This window comes from Chrysemys picta, chromosome 6, assembly GCF_011386835.1.
Source record: "Chrysemys picta bellii isolate R12L10 chromosome 6, ASM1138683v2, whole genome shotgun sequence".
Lineage (NCBI taxonomy): Eukaryota > Metazoa > Chordata > Testudines > Emydidae > Chrysemys > Chrysemys picta.
Window position 1 is genome coordinate 11,805,510 of NC_088796.1, and position 19,379 is coordinate 11,824,888.

Below are 19,379 nucleotides of genomic sequence, written 5' to 3' on the forward strand. Positions count from 1 at the left end.
AAATGCGAGGCAAATCATCCTTTTACTGTTCTTGGTTGTTCATAATACCCCCTTTGAGATTGAAAACAACAATTTTTCTCTTCTGGATTTGTCCTGGTTTTTCCATTTGGCAAATATTGATTCATTTCCCCTCTGCTTTGGTCTGGTTTCATTATTATATATAATGTCAGCAGGGCTCTGGGAATTGAAGGGCTGAATCTGATCTCACTTACTTCTGAATCAGGAGTAAATTTATTAACATCAACAGAGTAATGGCAATGTAAATAAGAACAGACTCAGGACCAGGGTTTATAATTCAACTTGGGCTCTCTCTGTTCCTGGATGTAAACAGAAGCAAAATATAAAATATTGTAGGATCACACAGAGGATGCATATTTTAAATGATGGGTTCTCATTGACAAAATGGTGGATATTAAGTCAGGAAGAAATTTCCACTAGTTACTAAGGTACATGACATTTTGGACTTCTTGTGTGTGGCCTTCTAAACAGCCTCAAGAAGAGGGAGTGACAGTAGGGTAGCCTGCTCCAACAACCTAGAAGACACACGATTTGGGTTCTACTCTAAACCCTGCCACTGACTCACTATGTTGCCTTGGGCGAGTCATTGCACTGTTCTGTGCCTCAGTTTCCCTGTCTGTAAAAACTGAGATTACAATGTCGACCCACTTTTGCAAAGCACCTTGAGATCTATAGGGGAAGTCGGATGATTTTCACTTATATCTCAGTGTAAAGCCAAATCAGCAAATTAGGTCAGTGTAGTGGTTCAGTCTTAATTTTCACCCAGTAAATTAGACAAAACAAAGTGCATAAAACCTTACAAAGCCAAAAACAATAATCATACCAGTGGCCCTCTTGTGTACTTGTGACAAGCTGCAACTGGAGGGGGTAGTCTTTGAAGTAATTCATTAAATGTGTAATTCTTCCTTGGGATGAGGATTTTCCTCAGTGATTTGCATGACCTTGCTAAACCCACCTAGGTGGTAACTGAGCAGCAACTTCTTCTTCAGAAGAAACAGAATAAAAATATTGAAAATATTGACTCACCCTGAAGGCAGTGAGCAGCACTTTGGTCTTTGACCTTTAAGTGTCCTAGGGTAGTCAATAACCTGGCTGTTAGATGCTGTGCTTGCCACTGATTTTGATTTGGGAGTAGTTTAACCTTGAACCAAGATCCAAGTAACCACGGCAACAGGAAGTAGGCCTCTACATTCAAGGAGTGGGAATCCATAAATCAAGGTCCCTAATGCAAACACTGTGTGCAGGTAGAGATTTGAGAGGATAAGTGGTTTGGGAGGGATTACCTTTGAAAAATGAATGACTGTCCCTTGATATGCTGAAGCACAGTTTTACAGACTTTTTTTTTTTTTTTTTTTATCAATAGAGGTCAACAGGTTACAGCTGCATGTTTTCATACAGCTTTTTATATAGGCCCTTCAGTTTAATTATAACCAGATGTTGACTTCATGAAGTTGTTAGCATTATTATATACCATGTATATGTACACACACACAACAATTTATATATAGACTCACATTCACGCTATATATATATATTATACAAAAACGACATTAAACAAACATTACGTTTTCAAAGCCATGCACTCAAAAGTGAGGAAATGCCAGAATTAAGGTTGTCTGTGCCACCTTAATTCAGCCCCCTTGTGTGTATGGATTATGGTGTTGTGTGTAATTACATGATCACAGACTATTTTTTCCATAGGACCCCTGCGTCATTTAGTGAACAAGATGTATAGTGCTCATTTAATGAGAAGCTAGTCAACATTTTGTTTTCCCCATGTTGTTACTTATTTACTGCATGTTATTCAAACCCTCCTTCTTATTTACTCCATATTACTCAGGGCCATCTCATGGACTTCTCTCTGGTGCCAATCACTATAGCATCAGAGTGCCTCAGAAACATTAATGATTTTGTTTTCAGCATACATCTGGGAGGTGAGGAGGTGCTATTATCCCCATTGTACACAGGGGGAACTGAGGCACAGAGAAATTATGGACAAAAGTGCCCAATTTGAGACACTTGGAAGTGATTTTTCAGAGTACTTAGCATTATATAGCACACTATGTTTAAAGCACAGCACCCATTGACCTCTGTTGCAGCTGAGAGTGCTCAGAATTTCTCCAGATCAGATGCCAAGGTCTCAAGTCAGACACCTAGAAAATGAGGAATACACATTTCATAATTAGTGGCCACATATGAAAAGTTTAGTTCAAGTGACTTCCCTAGCATCACATAAGAATGCTGGTAGAGGCCAGGGACTTCAGTTCTCCTAGGCAGCATTCAACTGCCTTGACCAAGAAAACCCTCCATTCAATACATTCCTTCTAACTTCTGCACCAGATGACACCAGGAGCCCTACAGACAACTCTCTCTTTCACTACACAGTCCTGATCGACCCCCAGAGCACTGAATGAGGCGGGGTCCTGTGAAAAAAAATCCATCCCAAAAAATTAAAGTTTGGCATAGTCATAAGCTATTGAAAGATGGGTCTTTCCAGTAAGAAGGGTAGGGCAACCTTAATTATAGGTGTGGCTACCAGCCCCACCTATAATACACACCCACTGTCTCTAGAAAGTTTTACATCTTTGGAACATTGGTATCATCTAATTTGTTTCCTGTTTGTATAATAACCTGTCTCAAGATTTGTTGGCAGAATTTTGGACATCAAAGCTTATGATTTCCTTGACATACCCTCAGCTCTGTGACCGCTCTCAGTCTGTACACAGACAAAAAACTCAGTGAGTCAAGTGTGGATTCTCCATCATGGACAATTTTTAAATCAAGATTGGATGTTTTTCTAAAAGATCTGTTCTAGAAATTATTTTGGGGAAGTTTTCTGGCCTGTCTAATACAAGAGGTCAGACTAGATATCACAATTGTCCCTTCAGGCCTCAGGATCTATGAATAAGTGATTATAACAGAGAAATTTATAAGTGAATGTGGCGGACACAGTAAGTAGAGGAACTGATAAATGGAAAATGCCACTGAATAGCCATGCGGTCACGCCTGTGTTTGTATATATTTGTTTTGTGTAAAAAATAGACTTCTGGGATTATTCCGCTAGCTGAGCATTGTTTATAGAGAACTGTGATGGTATATCCTGAGGTAAAATTATTAAAAACAAATAAAAATCATGATCCTTGCTAATATCAAAACCATATTACACACTCTAGTAGGGGAGTATGGAAATATACTGGGACATTAAGAGCAACAGTTCATCCTTTCTAGTAGATACCTAGCACAGCAATCTTGTATACTTCATATTTATTCATCCAATTTTTTTTTTCTTTATAATCCCCAGGAATAACAAGTCCCCACTTAAAAGCAGACCAGACTTCACTTCATAGTAGAATAGAAAGTTCTGCCTGTAACATGATGACCAGAAGGAAACCAGCAGCTGTTGAAAATGTTGCAATGCCACCAACGTCAGTGTTATCGCTCCTACCTTCATCATCAGCAACATCTGATGCAGGTAACTGTGTCTTCCCTCTGTCTCTTCTGTCTATTTTCTATCCATTCAACGCCAGAGTCCAATTAGCTGAACAAATTTGTGCATGTATAACTATTACTGACTTCAGTAGCACTTGCTGGTGTGCGTAATCGATGGGATAATCAGGTCCTGTTTTTTCTAACGTTTTCTTATCACTGTGGTGTCTGAGCTCTTTAGAGCTATATTAATCAAAGGATACCAGCACCATTGTAATAATGAGATAAGTAGTGCCATCGTTTGTGGTTAGGGCAATGGATTAGAAGTCAGGATTATTGGGTTCTATTCCCAGCCCTGACATTCATTGCTTGCTAGCTAGCAAGTTTCATCTAATGTTCCCACCATGCCAAATGCTCAGTGAATATCTAAGAAGCAGCTGAGGTAGCCTTTCGTGTATATAATCCACTGGTAAATGTGTGTCACAAGCACTCATCTTTGCCAATCCATAGAGGACATGAGTTGTTACAGCCTATAGCTAAATAGCCTTAGCTCTGGAGTGCCCTGGTTGAGTCCCTGGTGTGTTTGCCAAGATGGCAGCCATCACATCTACTCAGGTTATTTTAGTGTGATTTTATATATTGCACCTGGTGCAATGGACAGAGCCTTAAAAGCAAATCGGAAGAAATAAGTAATTAAGAGTAACACTGGGTCTATTCCTCGCTCTGAGATTGTTTTCTAATCCACCCATGTTCTGTGCTGTTGTTCCGAATGAGATCATTCCTGGTGATGATTTCCTTCTATTAGAAATGTAGCTAGGTCATATGCTCATCGTCTTTGTTAATCTGGGAAGCTTGCGTAAAGAGATAGGTCTGGCATTATGACTTGAATGTGACAAGACTAGGGGCTTTGTCTACACTTGAAATGCTGCAGTTGTGCCATTGTGATACTTTAGTGTAGACATTACCTGTGCTGACAGGTGGGATTCTCCGATCAGCGTAGGTAATCCACCTCCCTGAGGGGCTGATTTTTCCGTCGACCTAGCACTGTCTACACAGGACGTAGGTTGACTTTACACTGCTCAAGGGGATGGATTTCTCATACCTCTGACCAACTTAATTAGACTAACCTAATTTTCTAGTTTAGAGCAGGCCTTAAGCTAACCCCAGTCTCCAGTAATAGGGAATCCACAGTGCACAGCCCTTCATTGAGATCTCCCTAAACCTCAAGAGTTTCTTAACCTTGATATGCCTCAATTTTCCCATTTGCAAAAGAGTTACCATTGTTGCAGAGTTTTGCAAGAATTGGTTATTTAATTGACCAATGTAAAGCACCATTAAAGCGCAAAAGTACTGTGCTTCTAAATGAATCCCTTCGTCTTGGATAAATAATGAAAACAAGGGCTCCATGCATAAAGTGGTTTCTGTAAAGATAACCTTTTTGTATCAAATATTCAGGAGTCTCTGTTTATATACAGGAAAGTATTACAGAGCTGAGCTAAGGGCAGATTATTATTTTTTTAATACAGGAGAATGAAAGCACACAAATATTTTATGATCAGTTGCAAGATGAAAGTGTACGCTTGTCTGCATAGTTCACTCTTTCCATTGTCAGAAGTCTAATTAAATTGTTGGTTTATCTGTAGCCCAGATGTTGAAATAATTTAGTGAAAACCAAAAGAAACTGTGTTAATGGGAAAACAGGACAGTACTGTGGGTTTCCTGTAATTAATGGGGAGCTCTTTGAAAACTTCTTGATTCAAACCAAGTCTACAAACTGAGCCCAGCTGTTGAACAAACACTGTTCTCTGTACTATGCTGTTGTAAATGGCCTCTGGCAACTCCAAAGGGATCTCTAATGACAATTATTAAGAATGATCTTTAGTGCTACAGACAGACCAAAGCTGTCCAGAATAAAGTTAGGGAGGTATTGGTGAACTTCCCAACAGTATGATGAACCTGTGCTCACCTCTTCATGTCACACAGTGATTCAGACAGCTTTAAACCAGCACTGGAAATGTCTAGCTTAAGCAAAGCTTCTCCCCTTTGCCTCAGAAGCTATTTCCTGTGTCATATCAATACTCTATGGCTTCCTCGCATGTCCGGTAGCCATTTCAATTTGTCTCTATTTGCGAGACAGAGCGACATTGCAGCTGTGCAGATGAAGAGAGAAGAGAAATAAACTCCAGCCCTTTCCAAATAGTTTCTCGTTTTCTTGCAAGTCATCAAAATGTCTTTTTAAGGATTCAATTGATTTTGTAGTTGTTGTTTTTAATTATGGTGACTCACTTATGGGGAGGCAGGTTTGTTTGTATCTGGAGGGTGGGATAATAATGGAGTAGGCGTGTAAGGGCTCAGTTGGAAAGAGGACCCATTGAGACGGGGTGACATTGGTCTGAGACTTTATAGGTACTTGTACAGGGCACAGTAGCATTTGTGAAGAGCTAGTCTCTGTTAACCATGGGAAAACCTCACACAGTTGGTGTCAGATAGAGGTCCAGAACTGAAGGTCCTTATCTGAATTAATATCCATAACTTGTGAGGCCTTCGCTATAATGGAACCCACAATGGGCTCTGGCTCTTTCCCTGTGGCTCTTCATTATCTTTGAAGCAAAAGGTCTTTCTCCTGTCTAGCAGCTCCTCTGAGTGGAGTGGAGGGAAGCTGCACCTAACATCTCATCTTTGAGATTGATGCCTAAGCCCATCCTTCTGTTCCTCTCCCACAGCTCCTCTTCATAGTGTGGGAAGTTCAGTATTTGTTCTTTCATTTCTTGCCTCCAAGTATTTGGGAAGCTCCTGTCGTGGGAAGGTCAGAAGACATCCTGCTCCTACCAGCAGCCTCACTGGTGCTGTAATCAAACTCCCTGCATTCTGGGTTGCATTATGTAGGCCCGTCTGACATTGCATGGCCTTTGAGAAGTAGTGGCATGGTTGCCCAGAGTGGGACTTGCAGAACAATCCAGGAAAGAGGAAGGTATATAGGGAGGCTGGCGGGGCTGGTTGGAAGAGTCATAAGGCTAGTAGGATGGACCATGATATGAGGTAAATAGGTTGTGTCTTTAACAAAACTTTTAAAGGCTTTAAAAAGGTTCAGCGCATAGGATGGGTGGTTGAGGTTGGCTTGTATTGAATCTGTTCTGGTTCACCTAGCTGTAGTCTCTAGTCTCTAGCCAGATTGTTCAAATAGACACAAGCCCTCATTGGGGCAGTGCAGAGTCATACTACCCAGTGCCTCAAGCAGCACAATCTTTCCCCTTGCTCCCTGCTACACATAGGCAATGGTCCTACTGCACCATCCCTTTGGAAGGCCCCGCCTGCTCCAAAGGCCAGCACTCAGTTGGAGTAGTGCTATTGCCTCATCCCTTTTGTGGTACTAGAAGAGAACATTTCTGTAGTTACAAGAGACCTAAAGGTGAAGGATAAAGTAAATACAGGAAAAAGGATGCAAAAGAACTACTGAATCCAAATTAGTATTCTAACTACCCTGGGACTGGGTGCTGATCTGGGTGAATCAAATTGCAAAGGTACGTTCTTACATAGATTGTCAGCTCTTTGAGGCAGGGACTGTTGGTTTGTTCTCTGTTTGTACAGCACCTGGCACTTTGAGGTTCTGGACCTTGAGTGGGCCTCCTAGGCACTACAGTAATACAAATGACAAATTATAATCATAAATATAAAAATTAACTCTTATTACGCTTAACCATGGTACAAAATGTCAAGTAGGAGTATAAGAGTACATAGTACACAGCAGTTTGCTCACTAAGAGCTTCCAGATGACTTAATAACACAAAGTGGTCCTGAGTTCATAAGTGGCTCCCTTTGACAATTCTCTTTGTGATATCAGCACAAGCACACCTCATTAAATCCTATGTGCAATCAAATGGCCCTGACGCTCCCCAACAGTCTGGCTCATAGTGAATAGAGACTGCAGCTAGGTGAACCAGTACAGATTCAATACAAGCTAACCATCCTATGCACTGAACTTTTTTAAAGCTTTAAAAAGTTTTGTTAAAGACCCACCCTATTTACCTCATAGGCCTGGTATATTCAAGAGATGCATACTTATAATTGATAAAATATCACAACACACCTCATAGACTAATAAACTTTACGGTCAGAAGGCACCATCATGCTCATCTAGTCTGACCTCCTGCACAAAGTGTATTATTAGGAATACCAGCTCAGAACCTTCAAGAATAGAAGGGCAAAAACATTCATGTCAACATCTGACTGGCTTCCTGAGGATAGCCCGGAAACAGTAAAAGAGTCCAGTACTCTAACAGGCATCCTAACACTTGGAAGTGAGAGAAACAGTAGAATCCAACAGAAAGTAGCTGGCAACTTGCCAACTTAACAGTCAATTCCAAGGTCAAACCGCCCAGGAGTTAGTTATACATGAGGAAGAAGAGAAGGTATCTAAACAAACCCAAGGAAGACACCAGATCTCTGCTTCTAGAGGATATCCAGAATCCTGCTGATAAGAGTTAATAACCATATCCCATGTCCACCCACTCATTAAGGGGGGAAAAATCCACCTCAGTGGCAGAACGGCCCACTTCAAAAACAACTGTTTTGAGAAAAATAAGTGTGGGATGATCAGAAAGTCACTGAGGTGCAGCAACAGCAGTTATTGGCAGTTAGCTGATAAGCATTATAATCCTCAGAGAACTTTGGTTGCTGTTTTATTTTCAATAGATTTGGGGTCGGGGGGGCGGGGAGGAATTCAAACTGGAAGAGGTGCAGAGAAGGGCTACTGGGATGATCCAAGGAATGGAAAACCTACTTTATGAGAGGAGACTCAAAGAGGTTGGCTTGTTTAGCCTAACCAAAAGAAGGCTATGGGGAGGTATGACTGCTCTCTATAAATACATCAGAGGGATAAATACTAGAGAGGGAGAGGAGTTATTTAAGTTACACACGAATGTGGACACAAGAACAAATGGCTATAAACTGTCCATCAACAAGTTTAGGTTCAAAATTAGACAAAGGTTTCTAACCATCAGAGGAGTAACGTTCTGGAACAGCCTTCTAAGGGGAGCAGTGGGGGCAAAAAAACCTAACTGGTTTCAAGACTGAGCTTGCAAAGTTTATGGAGGGGATGGCACGATAGGACTGCCTACGATGTCCTGTGGCCCATCGGTGACTGCCAGTAGCAAAAATTCCCAACTGCTGGAGACGGGATACGAGATGGGGAGGGCTTTGAGTTGGTACAGAGAATTCTTTCCCAGGTATCTGCCTGGTGGGTCTTGCCCACATGCTCAACGTCTAACTGATTGCCATATTTGGGATCAGGAAGGAATTTCTCCCCAGGTCAGATTGGCTGAGACCCTGGGGTTTTTTCACCTTCCTATGCAGCATGGGGCATGGTTCACTTGCAGGTTTAAACTAGGGTAAATGGTGAATTTTCTGTAACATGAAGTTAAACCATGATTTGAGGACTTCAGTAACTCAGCCAGAGGTTGGGGGTCTATTTCAGGAGTGGGAGAGGTTCTGTGGCGTGCAGTGTGCAGGTCAGACTTGGATGATCACGATGTTCCTTTCTGACCTTAATGTCTATGAGTCTATGAAAAGGAAGGGAAGAGAGCGTGGCCAACTCTTTGCAACTTTGTCTCAAATTTCGCAATATCTGGTGTATTTTTAAAAACCACACCTTTTGTGGTTACTTGCTTACATGAGAATCTCAGCTTTTTCTTTTCTTTTTTAAGTTTAAGTTTCTACCCTCATGGTTGCAGAGACATGCTTGAAAATGTGACCTGAGTGCATCCAGAAAACAACTCTTTTTTAAAAAAAGCAAATAAAAAGAACCCCAAATTTATTTATTTATTTAAAGATTTTAAAGCCAATCTCATGAGTTTTAAATGCTTGGGGTTGGCAATACTGGAAGATGTAACAATAGTCACTGGAGTCAGTTGACATTGACTCTTGCCATGTGACAGGGATGTGACCATGTCCTAGACCATGTGATCAGGCCAGGAAATAAACATCAGTCTCTTACCAGCACTCAACCTGAAAACACTTAATCTACACTTTTTAGGGGGGACCAAAATACTTGCAGGAAATTTAGTGCAACTAATTGGATTTTCCCTAGCAGTTTGGATATTTCATTTCCAGCCTTTCTGTATTCGTTACCAAAATGACTGCATTCCTCTTTTCTTTGTCCTCTGTGAGTCACAAACTGTCAGTGATTTTTTTTTGGGGGGGGGGAGGGAAGAGTGGGCTACATATGGAAAATGTATTTTGTTTTGTAATTAATGAAAACCAGACTTTGGGAAGTTGGCCATCCAGGTCTTTATTTATATGAGAGCATATGTCTGTGTTTTGTTTATGACTCACTCCTACCTCTTGCATTGTAACTTGGGTTTGTTTATGCAAGCTCTTTGTGGAATCCAAGCAACCTGGTGCTATATGAGCCAATAATTTATGTTCTCCAAAGGGGAAAGACAATGAATGAGTTTTCTACTCTGAAATTGGTGTATCCCAGAGCAAGCAAATAGTGTTTTCTGCCACTTGATTGTTCTTGGTTATCTACAGAAAATGTTAAAATAGAACTTTATTTTAAACTACCGCTAGAAGGATTGGGCTGTTATCCATGAAGGGAGTGATAACCCCCAAGTGAACCTTTCTATAAATCTTGGCTGCTTTTGAAACTTCCAGGATTTGAAACCCAAGCAACTGCTTGACAGTCAGGTGTAAATTAAGTTTGCAAGTAGACATGGACCGAGGTTAATTTAGTGGGATATATTTTATTATTTACTACAAAATCCTGAATTCTCTCATTTCGTTTCTGTTAGTGCAGAAGAGATAGGTTAGAAATAAAAGGAAATCCACATTATTTCAGTAGTTTAATCAATACATTCTGTTTCATTCACAAAGGGATAGTCACTTACTCATAACCTGTGAGCAAGTTATGAACTGTGAACTGAAGCCCCCATCTAGTGAGGAACAATTCAACAATTTAAGAAGGTCTAGCATCCTAAGCAAAGGACTGGGAGCCAGGAACTGCTGAGTTCTGTTCCCAGCTCGGATAATGACTCACTGTGTGATCTTGGGCAAGTGACTTAACTGCAGTCTTAGATTCTGATCTAAGATACAATGGTCTGAATTAAGGGGGCAGGGATAGCTCAGTGGTTTGAGCGTTAGCCTGTTAAACCCAGGGTTGTGAGTTCAATCCTTGAGGGGGCCACTTAGGGATTTGGGGCAAAATCAGTACTTGGTCCTGCTAGTGAAGGCAGGGGGTTGGACTCAATGACCTTTCAAGGTCCCTTCTAGTTCTAGGAGATGGGATATCTCCATTAATTTATTTATATTTTTTATTTATTTATTTTAAGAATAAGGGCTTGATCCAAAGTCCGTGGAAGTCAATGGGAATGTTTCCATTAACTACAATAAACCTTGGATCAGGCACTAACAACTTTGCAGTCAATGGAGATAAGTCACCATAAAACCAGTGTAAGAGAGATCAGAACCAGACTCTGTGGGTCTCAACTTCCCCATGTGCAAGACTGAGTTAATAATACTTACCTAGTTCACCAAGATGTCATTTGGACTAATCGGTTCATGTTTGCACAGACCTTTAAAAAACAGAAAGTGTCACTACATACATTCTGGTGTTATATGTGACCCATGCAATCCTACTGATGCCAAGAATCCCATTCAAGTGAACACAGAATTTAACCCTAAGATTGTTGTCACTATTATTGCTATATTTTTAAGTATACAAGCCACATTTCCCTGGTTTTGAAATTAGCATTATTAGTGCCAGTTTTTTTTTAAATGCTTAATTTGGTAAGGGCAAAATTCTGTGCAACCCAATGGAAATTCAATATTAAAACAATATCTTCCATCATAGGTACTTACATGGCCCCCATTTCCTGTAATCTTTGGGCACCTCTCAATCTTTTAAATGTATATATCTTCACAACACCCAGGTTAGGTGGGGAAGTTCTTTTACCCCCATTTTATTAGATATGGGCCTAGTGGGATTTTAAAAGTACCTAGGCATTCATTGATTTTAATGGGAGTTAGATACCTAGTTGCTTGTGAAAATCCTAGTAGGCACCTATCTGCAGCTTCAATTGTCTAAAACCTTTAGAAATTTGGCCCAAAGTGACTTGTTCAAGGTATTTGGCACAGGAGAGACTTGTGCCCAAGTCTCTGGAATGCTAATCTAGAATCCTAACCACTGGATCATCATTCCTTTCAATATAGGATCTCAATTTGTCCTAGACAAATAAGTATAGTAGGGGAACTGAATGACAGTCTTGCACCTGAGTACGAATATTAGAAATTTTGGTAAGTTTTAGGGTTTTTTTTGCAATGAATAAATTTTGCATATGCACATTCGCTTCCTTTTTCTGCCCAGAAAACTAGTGCTGAAGCATTTTGAGAAAAGGTGTTTTAATGGGGTGTTTTGGATGCTTCTTTGATTGTACTTACTTATGAATGGTTTTTGAGTTTCTCCCATCCACCAGATATTACAGAATGTAACTTACAAAAAATCTACAGTGATTCGCATTAAAGAGACAGTATTTACTTACCCTTACTGCTCTGGTATCTGGGAGATTAGTTATATTCTCTTTAAGTGTAGGCGTTTACTGTAGTATCTCTGATACTGCAATGTGGCAACTGTTGTTGACTCTGACTTTTCCAGTGTGACTGTAGTGTAGACAGCCATCAATTTTATGACTGATTAGTTCAGGTCAGTGCTTAGGGTGGTGATATTAAGGAGCACAAGTACGCTAGTGAGTCTGGGAGCTAAAGACAACCACAGAGTCTATGTTCACTGGCTTCAATAACGAGTCTCTTTTATAGTCATTACAACTGATTCCTGTCACTTCTCAACTGCATTGGATACTGCAGTGACCATTAAAGGGCAGGGTGAAGCCATCAAGTGTGCAGATATTGTGATGTATCTGATGTATGCCAGATTGGTGACCAGTCCTACCAAGGTTGATAGCTAGTACATTAAATCAGTGTGGCATCTCTTCACTACCATGTCCTCCAACACCATGGGAAGGCATCGGAGCAGGGACAGAGAGCAGGCCCCTTCGTGGCAGTCCCATACAGCAGTGGGGTTAAATCAAGCCCATTGTAAAACATGTTGTAGTGAAGTCTTTATTGCTTTGGAGTTTCACAGGTCATTAGGCAAAAGGAATGAAAAGCAGGTTGGCAACTACAGGTTGCTCCAGAGAGGACACGAAGATGGATAGATCTTTGAGGATTGTTGTGTAGTTGGGGTCCTAAAGTTTTTTATCTAAACTGGCAATAAAGATTATAACAATTATTCTTCCATGGCTGATTCAGCCACTATAAGAAATAATCTTGTCGTCTTCTTTTTTTTAATTGCTTTTTCTATGCTGGTTTCCATCTTTCTGTCATTATTTATTATCACCCATTACTATTAATCATTTTATTCTGCTCTATTAAACATGTTCAAAAACACCAGCTTTTCACCTTTCTAACGGTGGGAGGAGCGAGACAGTTTTCATTCATTTTTGTGTTAACAATGGATGTTTCTCTCCCTTTCTCCCGGCAGCCAGCTCACCACTGAAAAAGAGATTCAAGCGTCGGGAAATCGAAGCAATCCAGTGTGAGGTGCGCAAGATGTGCAACTACACCAAGATCCTGTCCACCAAAAAGAACTTGGATCACGTGAACAAAATCCTAAAAGCCAAGCGGCTGCAGAGACAATCAAAGACAGGCAATAACTTCGTAAAGAAGAGGAGAGGGCGTCCCCGGAAGCAACCTTTCTCGTTTGACGAAGACTCCAGAGACCAAATGCCAGTTCTGGAAAAATGCGTTGACCTTCCCAGCAAACGAGGTCAGAGACCCACATTGAACCCTTTAATACTGGAGCAAGCAGCCAGTCAAGATACAGTCATGGCCACCATTGAGGCTGTAATAAACATGGCTCGAGAGACACCACCGCTTCCCCCTCCTCCCCCGCCGCCTCCTCCTCCACCTCCACCCCTTTCCCGGACACCACGAGTTGGAAAGAGGAAAAACAAACCGCATCTGCAGCAGCATCAGGAGGAGGAAGAGGAAGTGAAAGTGAAAAGGCACCGGAAAGCAAGAGGAAGTGAAAGTGAAATTCTTCCCTAGTACAGACACATCCAATGGACCGCCAGTATTGGGTGCTGAGCACTTCATGACCGACACACTGACGTGTGTAAGGGGTGTAGGTTCTGCTTGACGCCTGAAGCAGCATCAGAGTCACTCTCCTTCTCAGTAGCATGGCAGCCATAACCGTTCAGATAGGATGGACCAATAATAATCATCATCATCATTGTCATCTTTGGCACTAGCCCGTAGGAAAAGGGGGAAAGGAGCAGAGTGTGGGTGGGGGAATTTCAAAGTTAATGAGACCATCCACTTTGCAGAGTGTCCAAAACAAATCAGCATCTCAGCATTGCTGTTCTCATATCTTGCAAGCGGAAGGCTGTCTTCTCAGTACTCAACTGAACATCATTAGAGCTGCATACTCGACTTGGATTTTATTTGGTGGGTCAGGCACAACTACGAATAGCTATACCATAGTAGAACTCACTGTAAAAAAAATAATAATGTAAATTCCTCAACTGTGATCTCTGTTATGATCTGTTTGAATTCATTTAATTTTTTTTCAGTTTTATAAACCTGCTGGGCTTTGGGGACATCATAATCTCAAAGGGCCTGAATCTTACTCTAGCTATACTTTTTTTTCTCAGTTATTTGCCTACTTACAAGGACTAGCTGCAATATAGGCAATACACAAATACAGCCTTACATGCACACACACACTCATTCCGAGTGCTATCCTGAGGAATGATGGAATAGCATCATGTTTTAAAATAAGGTGTACATGGATATTCAGTAATGGTAGCACCTTTCTGTTAAGCAACTTGTAATTCCCAGTGGCATGTTAACAAAGGGGTCACCAGTCACCAAGTTGTTTTCATGCTCAGTATATAGCAGTAAAGAACAGCAAGAAACTTCCAGGGAATAGAAAATATTGTACAATATGGATAAAATCACCAAAAATGATGGGGCAGAGGAGGGCCCAATCCTGCTCATTCTCATCTCCAGGAACTCCCATTAAAATCAGCAGGAATCCCAGGTGCAGAATGTTTGCCGGATTGGATCAAAACTGTGTAGCAATGCCTTGGTATGTTGTTTAAAAAGAAAATAGCTAAAGTAGGTTGTTTAAAAATTACAGAAAATAAAACCATATGAAGAAGTAGGTTATTTCTTGGCAATTACTTCGTAAGACAAAAAAGGAATAAGTGTTCTTATCTGAAAAATAAAAATAATGTTCAAAGGGTAGCACCACTGCAATTGTATTAATGCCACTTTGGACAAGTTCTCCAAGTTGTGGTTGCCTTAATAAACTAAAAAGTTTTTTTGTACATAATGTAATTACAAAGCTATCAGTCTGCATGGATGCAAACTGTGTGTGACAAATCGTCTCTTTAAATGGTCAGTTTAAATTGTAAATTTCTCCTTCGAGTTGTACTTTAGCCATTGATTTTAGTTTGGATAAAATATCTGATCTCAATGTCCACAGCCCAGTTAAAAACATTAAGCAAAACTAAGACTGAGGATGAAAGCTATTCCGTTGCAGTCATAAAACTTTTTAAAAGTCAGTTGTTGAAATTTTAAAACAGGAACTTTCAACTTTATTTTATTTTATTTTATTTTTAATTCCTCCAAGATTCTGAACACCTGGCATGGCAAGATTAATGTTAGTCGAGGAAGTGAGGGAAATTCCAGCTAGGGAGTGGAAAGTGGAATTATTAAACGATTCCCTAGTTTGAGAAATCTTTGATGTGGCTTATTGCCAAGGAAATTTCAAATAGCATGACACTAAATAAATAAATAAAGATATTAGTTCTCCAAAAAAAGGCAGTGTTTCTTTTCTGTTCTATATGTACAGAATCATATCAAGACTATGGTGTTAAAGGGACACGGTAAACATAAATCTCATTCTTTTCAAAGATTGATTTTTTTCTTCTGTTATAGCACCTTAGGTTATTCAAACTGAATGCATTTTTTAAAAAATCTAGGGACAAATTTTGTGGTCTTAACTCAGTTAAAAGTCTCATTAAAACCAGTGAGAGGGACCATAGGATTCTGTTCCTAATTTGTTTTTGCACCATTTATTCTACCAATTTGCTTTTTGTGGGTTTTTTTGTGTTTTTTTTTTTTATTATTATTATTATTTCCTTTGCAATTCACACAGTTTAGGAGTAGCCTGGTCAGTTTCTCATTCTGTTACCATCAGTTTTGCTTTCTGGTCCTCATGAACTAGCGCAGTGTTGCTGGTTGAAGTCTTGGTACTGCAGAGATATGTTTAAATCCCCCCCATAAGCAACTGTATTGGTATTTAATTTTTAAAGGAATTATTTTTTTTCTCTCCCTTTGGCCTCAGATGTTGACAGTGTCTCTTTAAATGCACAAGAAAAATGTATTCTTGTTTTCCAGGTAGACTGTAAATGGAAACTAATCCCAGCATTGACGGATCCTAGATTCATACTCAAGTGTTCTGTTTCCCCATTAGCATAACAGAGGGTTGCATGCTTAGCAAGTGGAGAAAAGGTCTCAAAGGGCCAAATTTCATCCTTGGATGCCACATGTGGATCCCATTGAAGATCATCAGAGCTGTCCGTGTATCTCCAACGGCTGAATTTGTGTCCTGAAGTTTGGCTGTCCCTACAGAGGTGCGCTGGGGAGCTGCCCCCCATACACATAGACACCTCCCTCACAGCATCCAGACATAATGCAGAGCTAGTTCTCCCTGAGCACTAGACTATGGAGCCAACTCAGTGCTTCATGTCCCCAAGAGGGCAGAACTAGTGATCTGAGGGGGTGGCTGGAACCCTGCCCCATCACACTCTTGCTAACAACTGAAGGAAATATACAGTCTGCTGCCCACAGGCAGAATGCTTAAGATCACCTGCACTCCGCCACCACTACCTCCCCTGCTTCTCTTCCCTGCAGGGTTCCACATCGGTATAAGGGCACAACTAGGAATCAACAGTAGGTATCCAAACAGTAGCTTCCAAAGAGTTTACAGTGACACATTATCTAGGTCAAGTGGGCTTTAACCAGCATGACTGAAGATTTGTTTCTTCATCGCAAGAGCTTGCAATGGAACATGGTAGGAAGCAAGGATGCTCTGATCCAGCATGGGCTGTTTGTCCAAAGAACAGCACCGCGCCGCCAGTATTGGCTGGCGGATGATTAGCATGCTCATTTGTATGAAAGCAGGCAGAAAATGTTGCTAGGTGGCACTCAGAATTTGTGTTCTGCATGTTGCATAGTCTATAAAGATGATAGGCAAGTTGCTGACAGAATAATATTATAAGGTGATGTACTACATGCAGGTCATAAAGGATTTAGTTTTAGGGCTTAAGGCTAAAATCCCACTCCTGAAGTTTATTACCCAACATTATTCCAGTAATGAGCTTTTTGATTTTTTTTCTCCCTACCACTATTAAGATTTACTGAGGAACTGCCTAAATTCTCAGAACATATTTCCAAGGACTGACTATATACAGCAAGGAAAGGGGACAGTTGGGAGCAGGGAGGGGAAGCAGTTTCTTGAGCCCTTCCAATACTAAATGTTGCGTGAAGCACCTTGCATGCTTTTGGGCACTGTAGAAATAAACAACAGCAACACTAATAATAATAAATACTAGGGTTCTACAGCATGGCCCATAATTCTCCATTTTCCAACAGTGTTTTGGACTATTCATTGTGTTTGTATTGGTTGTACTAAGCTGGGCACAATGGGGCCCTGGTCCATGACAGAGGGGTCGCAGGTGCTACGGTAATACAAATATATAATAACGATTATTATTCTATACACAAGGATCTCTCGAACTCTTCTTTTCACAGCCCCCAACTCAGGAAATCACTTACGCATGTGTTTAAGCACTGTCCTCCTTAAAGAGATGCTTTTCTGAATTGGGGTGACCCCGATCATGCCTTTGTGATACTTCTTCCTTCTAGCATCATCCAAAATATGAGGTGCAGCAGTTCTGAGACAATTAGAAGCACATTTAAGCAAGAGAAACCTAAACCTAAAAGACGCCTCTCTAGGTTGTATAAAACACTAAAAAAGGAAAAAAAAAAAAAAGAACAAAATTGTAAAACCATAAAAAAGCTGCCAATTGGACAACATGGGGAAAGCAGTTCAATCCCATGTTGGTTTGTTTTACTTTTTTCTTTTTCTTTAAGCTATTTCTTAAATAATAAATGCACATGAAGTGTTAAATATGTATATACTGTATTTCAAAAAATTAAAAAAAAATTCAAACGAATGGGGCACAAGATTGTTCTATAAGTCGTGCTGGCTAATTTTTAGTTTGTATTCATAAGTGGTTTTTAAAAGCCTTTTTTAAAGTGTAATTTGCATGTTCTACTTTGATTGTATGTAAACATATTTTAGAGCAAAAAAATGTATTTGTATTTTATTGAATATAGAGGCAAGAGAAAAAAACCTTGTACATTGTTTGAAATGTTCTTTTTGTAACAGTTTTTATTCATGAAGCATTTTTGTACATTTAAAAATGGATATGGACTTGGTGTTATTTGAGGCTTAGATACATCTGGCATGCTTTAATGTCATGCTCCTTCATGATCTTAGATGTTGGTTTTTAAACATTTTTTTCTAAAACAAAGCTCAGTCTTTTGGCTACCAAGTCTGGTTAGCACAGTGTAGAGCACTTAACTAAAAAAAAAAAAAGAAAAAAAAAGAAAAAAAAAAGAAAAGAAAAGAAAAAAAAAGTTAATCCTATTCATATGTTATTCATTGTGTGAAATTAAAGGAATTCAATTCAGTCTAACATGAGTTGTGAATTCTTTTGTCTTATTTTCCATCTGTTTCACATCACTGAGGAGTTTAATAGCTTTTGGATACCAATACCATGCACTCACAAGCCCTCTTTATGGTAATGGAGAAAAACATGCTTCAGTTCTCTTTTTTTTCCAGAACGTCCTTAAAAGTGTAAACAAAAAAAAAGAGAGAGAGAAAGAAAGAAAAATGTCACATGTTATGGGCCTCATTTTCCAAAGCGCCTTCAGAATTTGTGTCTGGAAAGCTAGACCTGTGACTACTGGGGCCCAACACCCAGTGACCCAGATTGTGCCCCCTAGAAAAATGCATGGGCAGGAATCTCTGCAAACCTACCGCATGGAAACATGGATCAGCTACCTTCACATCATGGTATCCCTTGCTCTAGAAATCATGGAGTCCTCTCCTGGTGGCCCATGACCTTTGCTGAAGGAAGAGCGGGACTCACATCGGGGGGAGAAGTGGGTAGCATAGCGGTGGTGACAGGAGGATGCATCTCTTCCCATTCCTGCCCCATGGAGCTCTGGAGATAAAAATAATACGGTCTTTGAGCCTCACTTTCTGTCCGCAGGGCTCCCAATGACCAGGCTGAACTCCTAGCAGCATGTATCCCATTAAGATGCACTGCCAGTGAGGTGTGGAAAGTCACCTGTTGGCCAGTATGAATGTCCCTGGCCTCCCACGGTTTCCACATCATATCTGCTCATCATCAGGGCTCCACCAGCTTTGTGGGTGGCTGCACAGCCTTTTGCATGGAGAGCAAATCCAATCCCCCCGATAGGCTAATGTGTTGAGAGTTTCACTTTGGGTTCCCCACAGAGATTCTTTCTCCCAAAGCAACTGCCTGTGGGTTTTCCAAGGGGAGAGAGTGGCGCTGGACTCATCTGCACAAATGAGGTTCCAATTCCTCCACCACCCCACAAGTTGCACTCAAGAGTCAATGGAAGTTCTACCAGCAGCGTGACTAGAGGCTCATGACCCTGTCTTTTTTTGATGTGTGCAAGCAAACATGCACACAATGTAGGGCCAATCCCACTGTCATTGAATCAATGGCAAGACGCCTATTGACCTTAGTGGAAACAAGGACAAGACCCTTCAGAGTACC

The 19,379-nt window shown here is 40.5% G+C and overlaps 1 protein-coding gene across 4 annotated transcripts in view; it reads left to right on the top strand.

The window, feature by feature from the left end:
* The window catches only part of SETBP1 (SET binding protein 1), a 325,800-nt gene extending 307,534 nt beyond the window's left edge, over nt 1-18,266 (top strand). For all 4 annotated transcript variants that reach the window (XM_042850713.2, XM_024103393.3, XM_042850714.2 and 1 more), the window contains 2 exons: nt 3,320-3,490; nt 12,977-18,266. In XM_042850713.2, the coding sequence (XP_042706647.2) occupies nt 3,320-3,490; nt 12,977-13,542 (737 nt within the window). In that variant the 3' untranslated portion in view covers nt 13,543-18,266. The remainder of the gene's footprint in view (nt 1-3,319; nt 3,491-12,976) is intronic.
* Nucleotides 18,267-19,379: the final 1,113 nt, after the last annotated feature.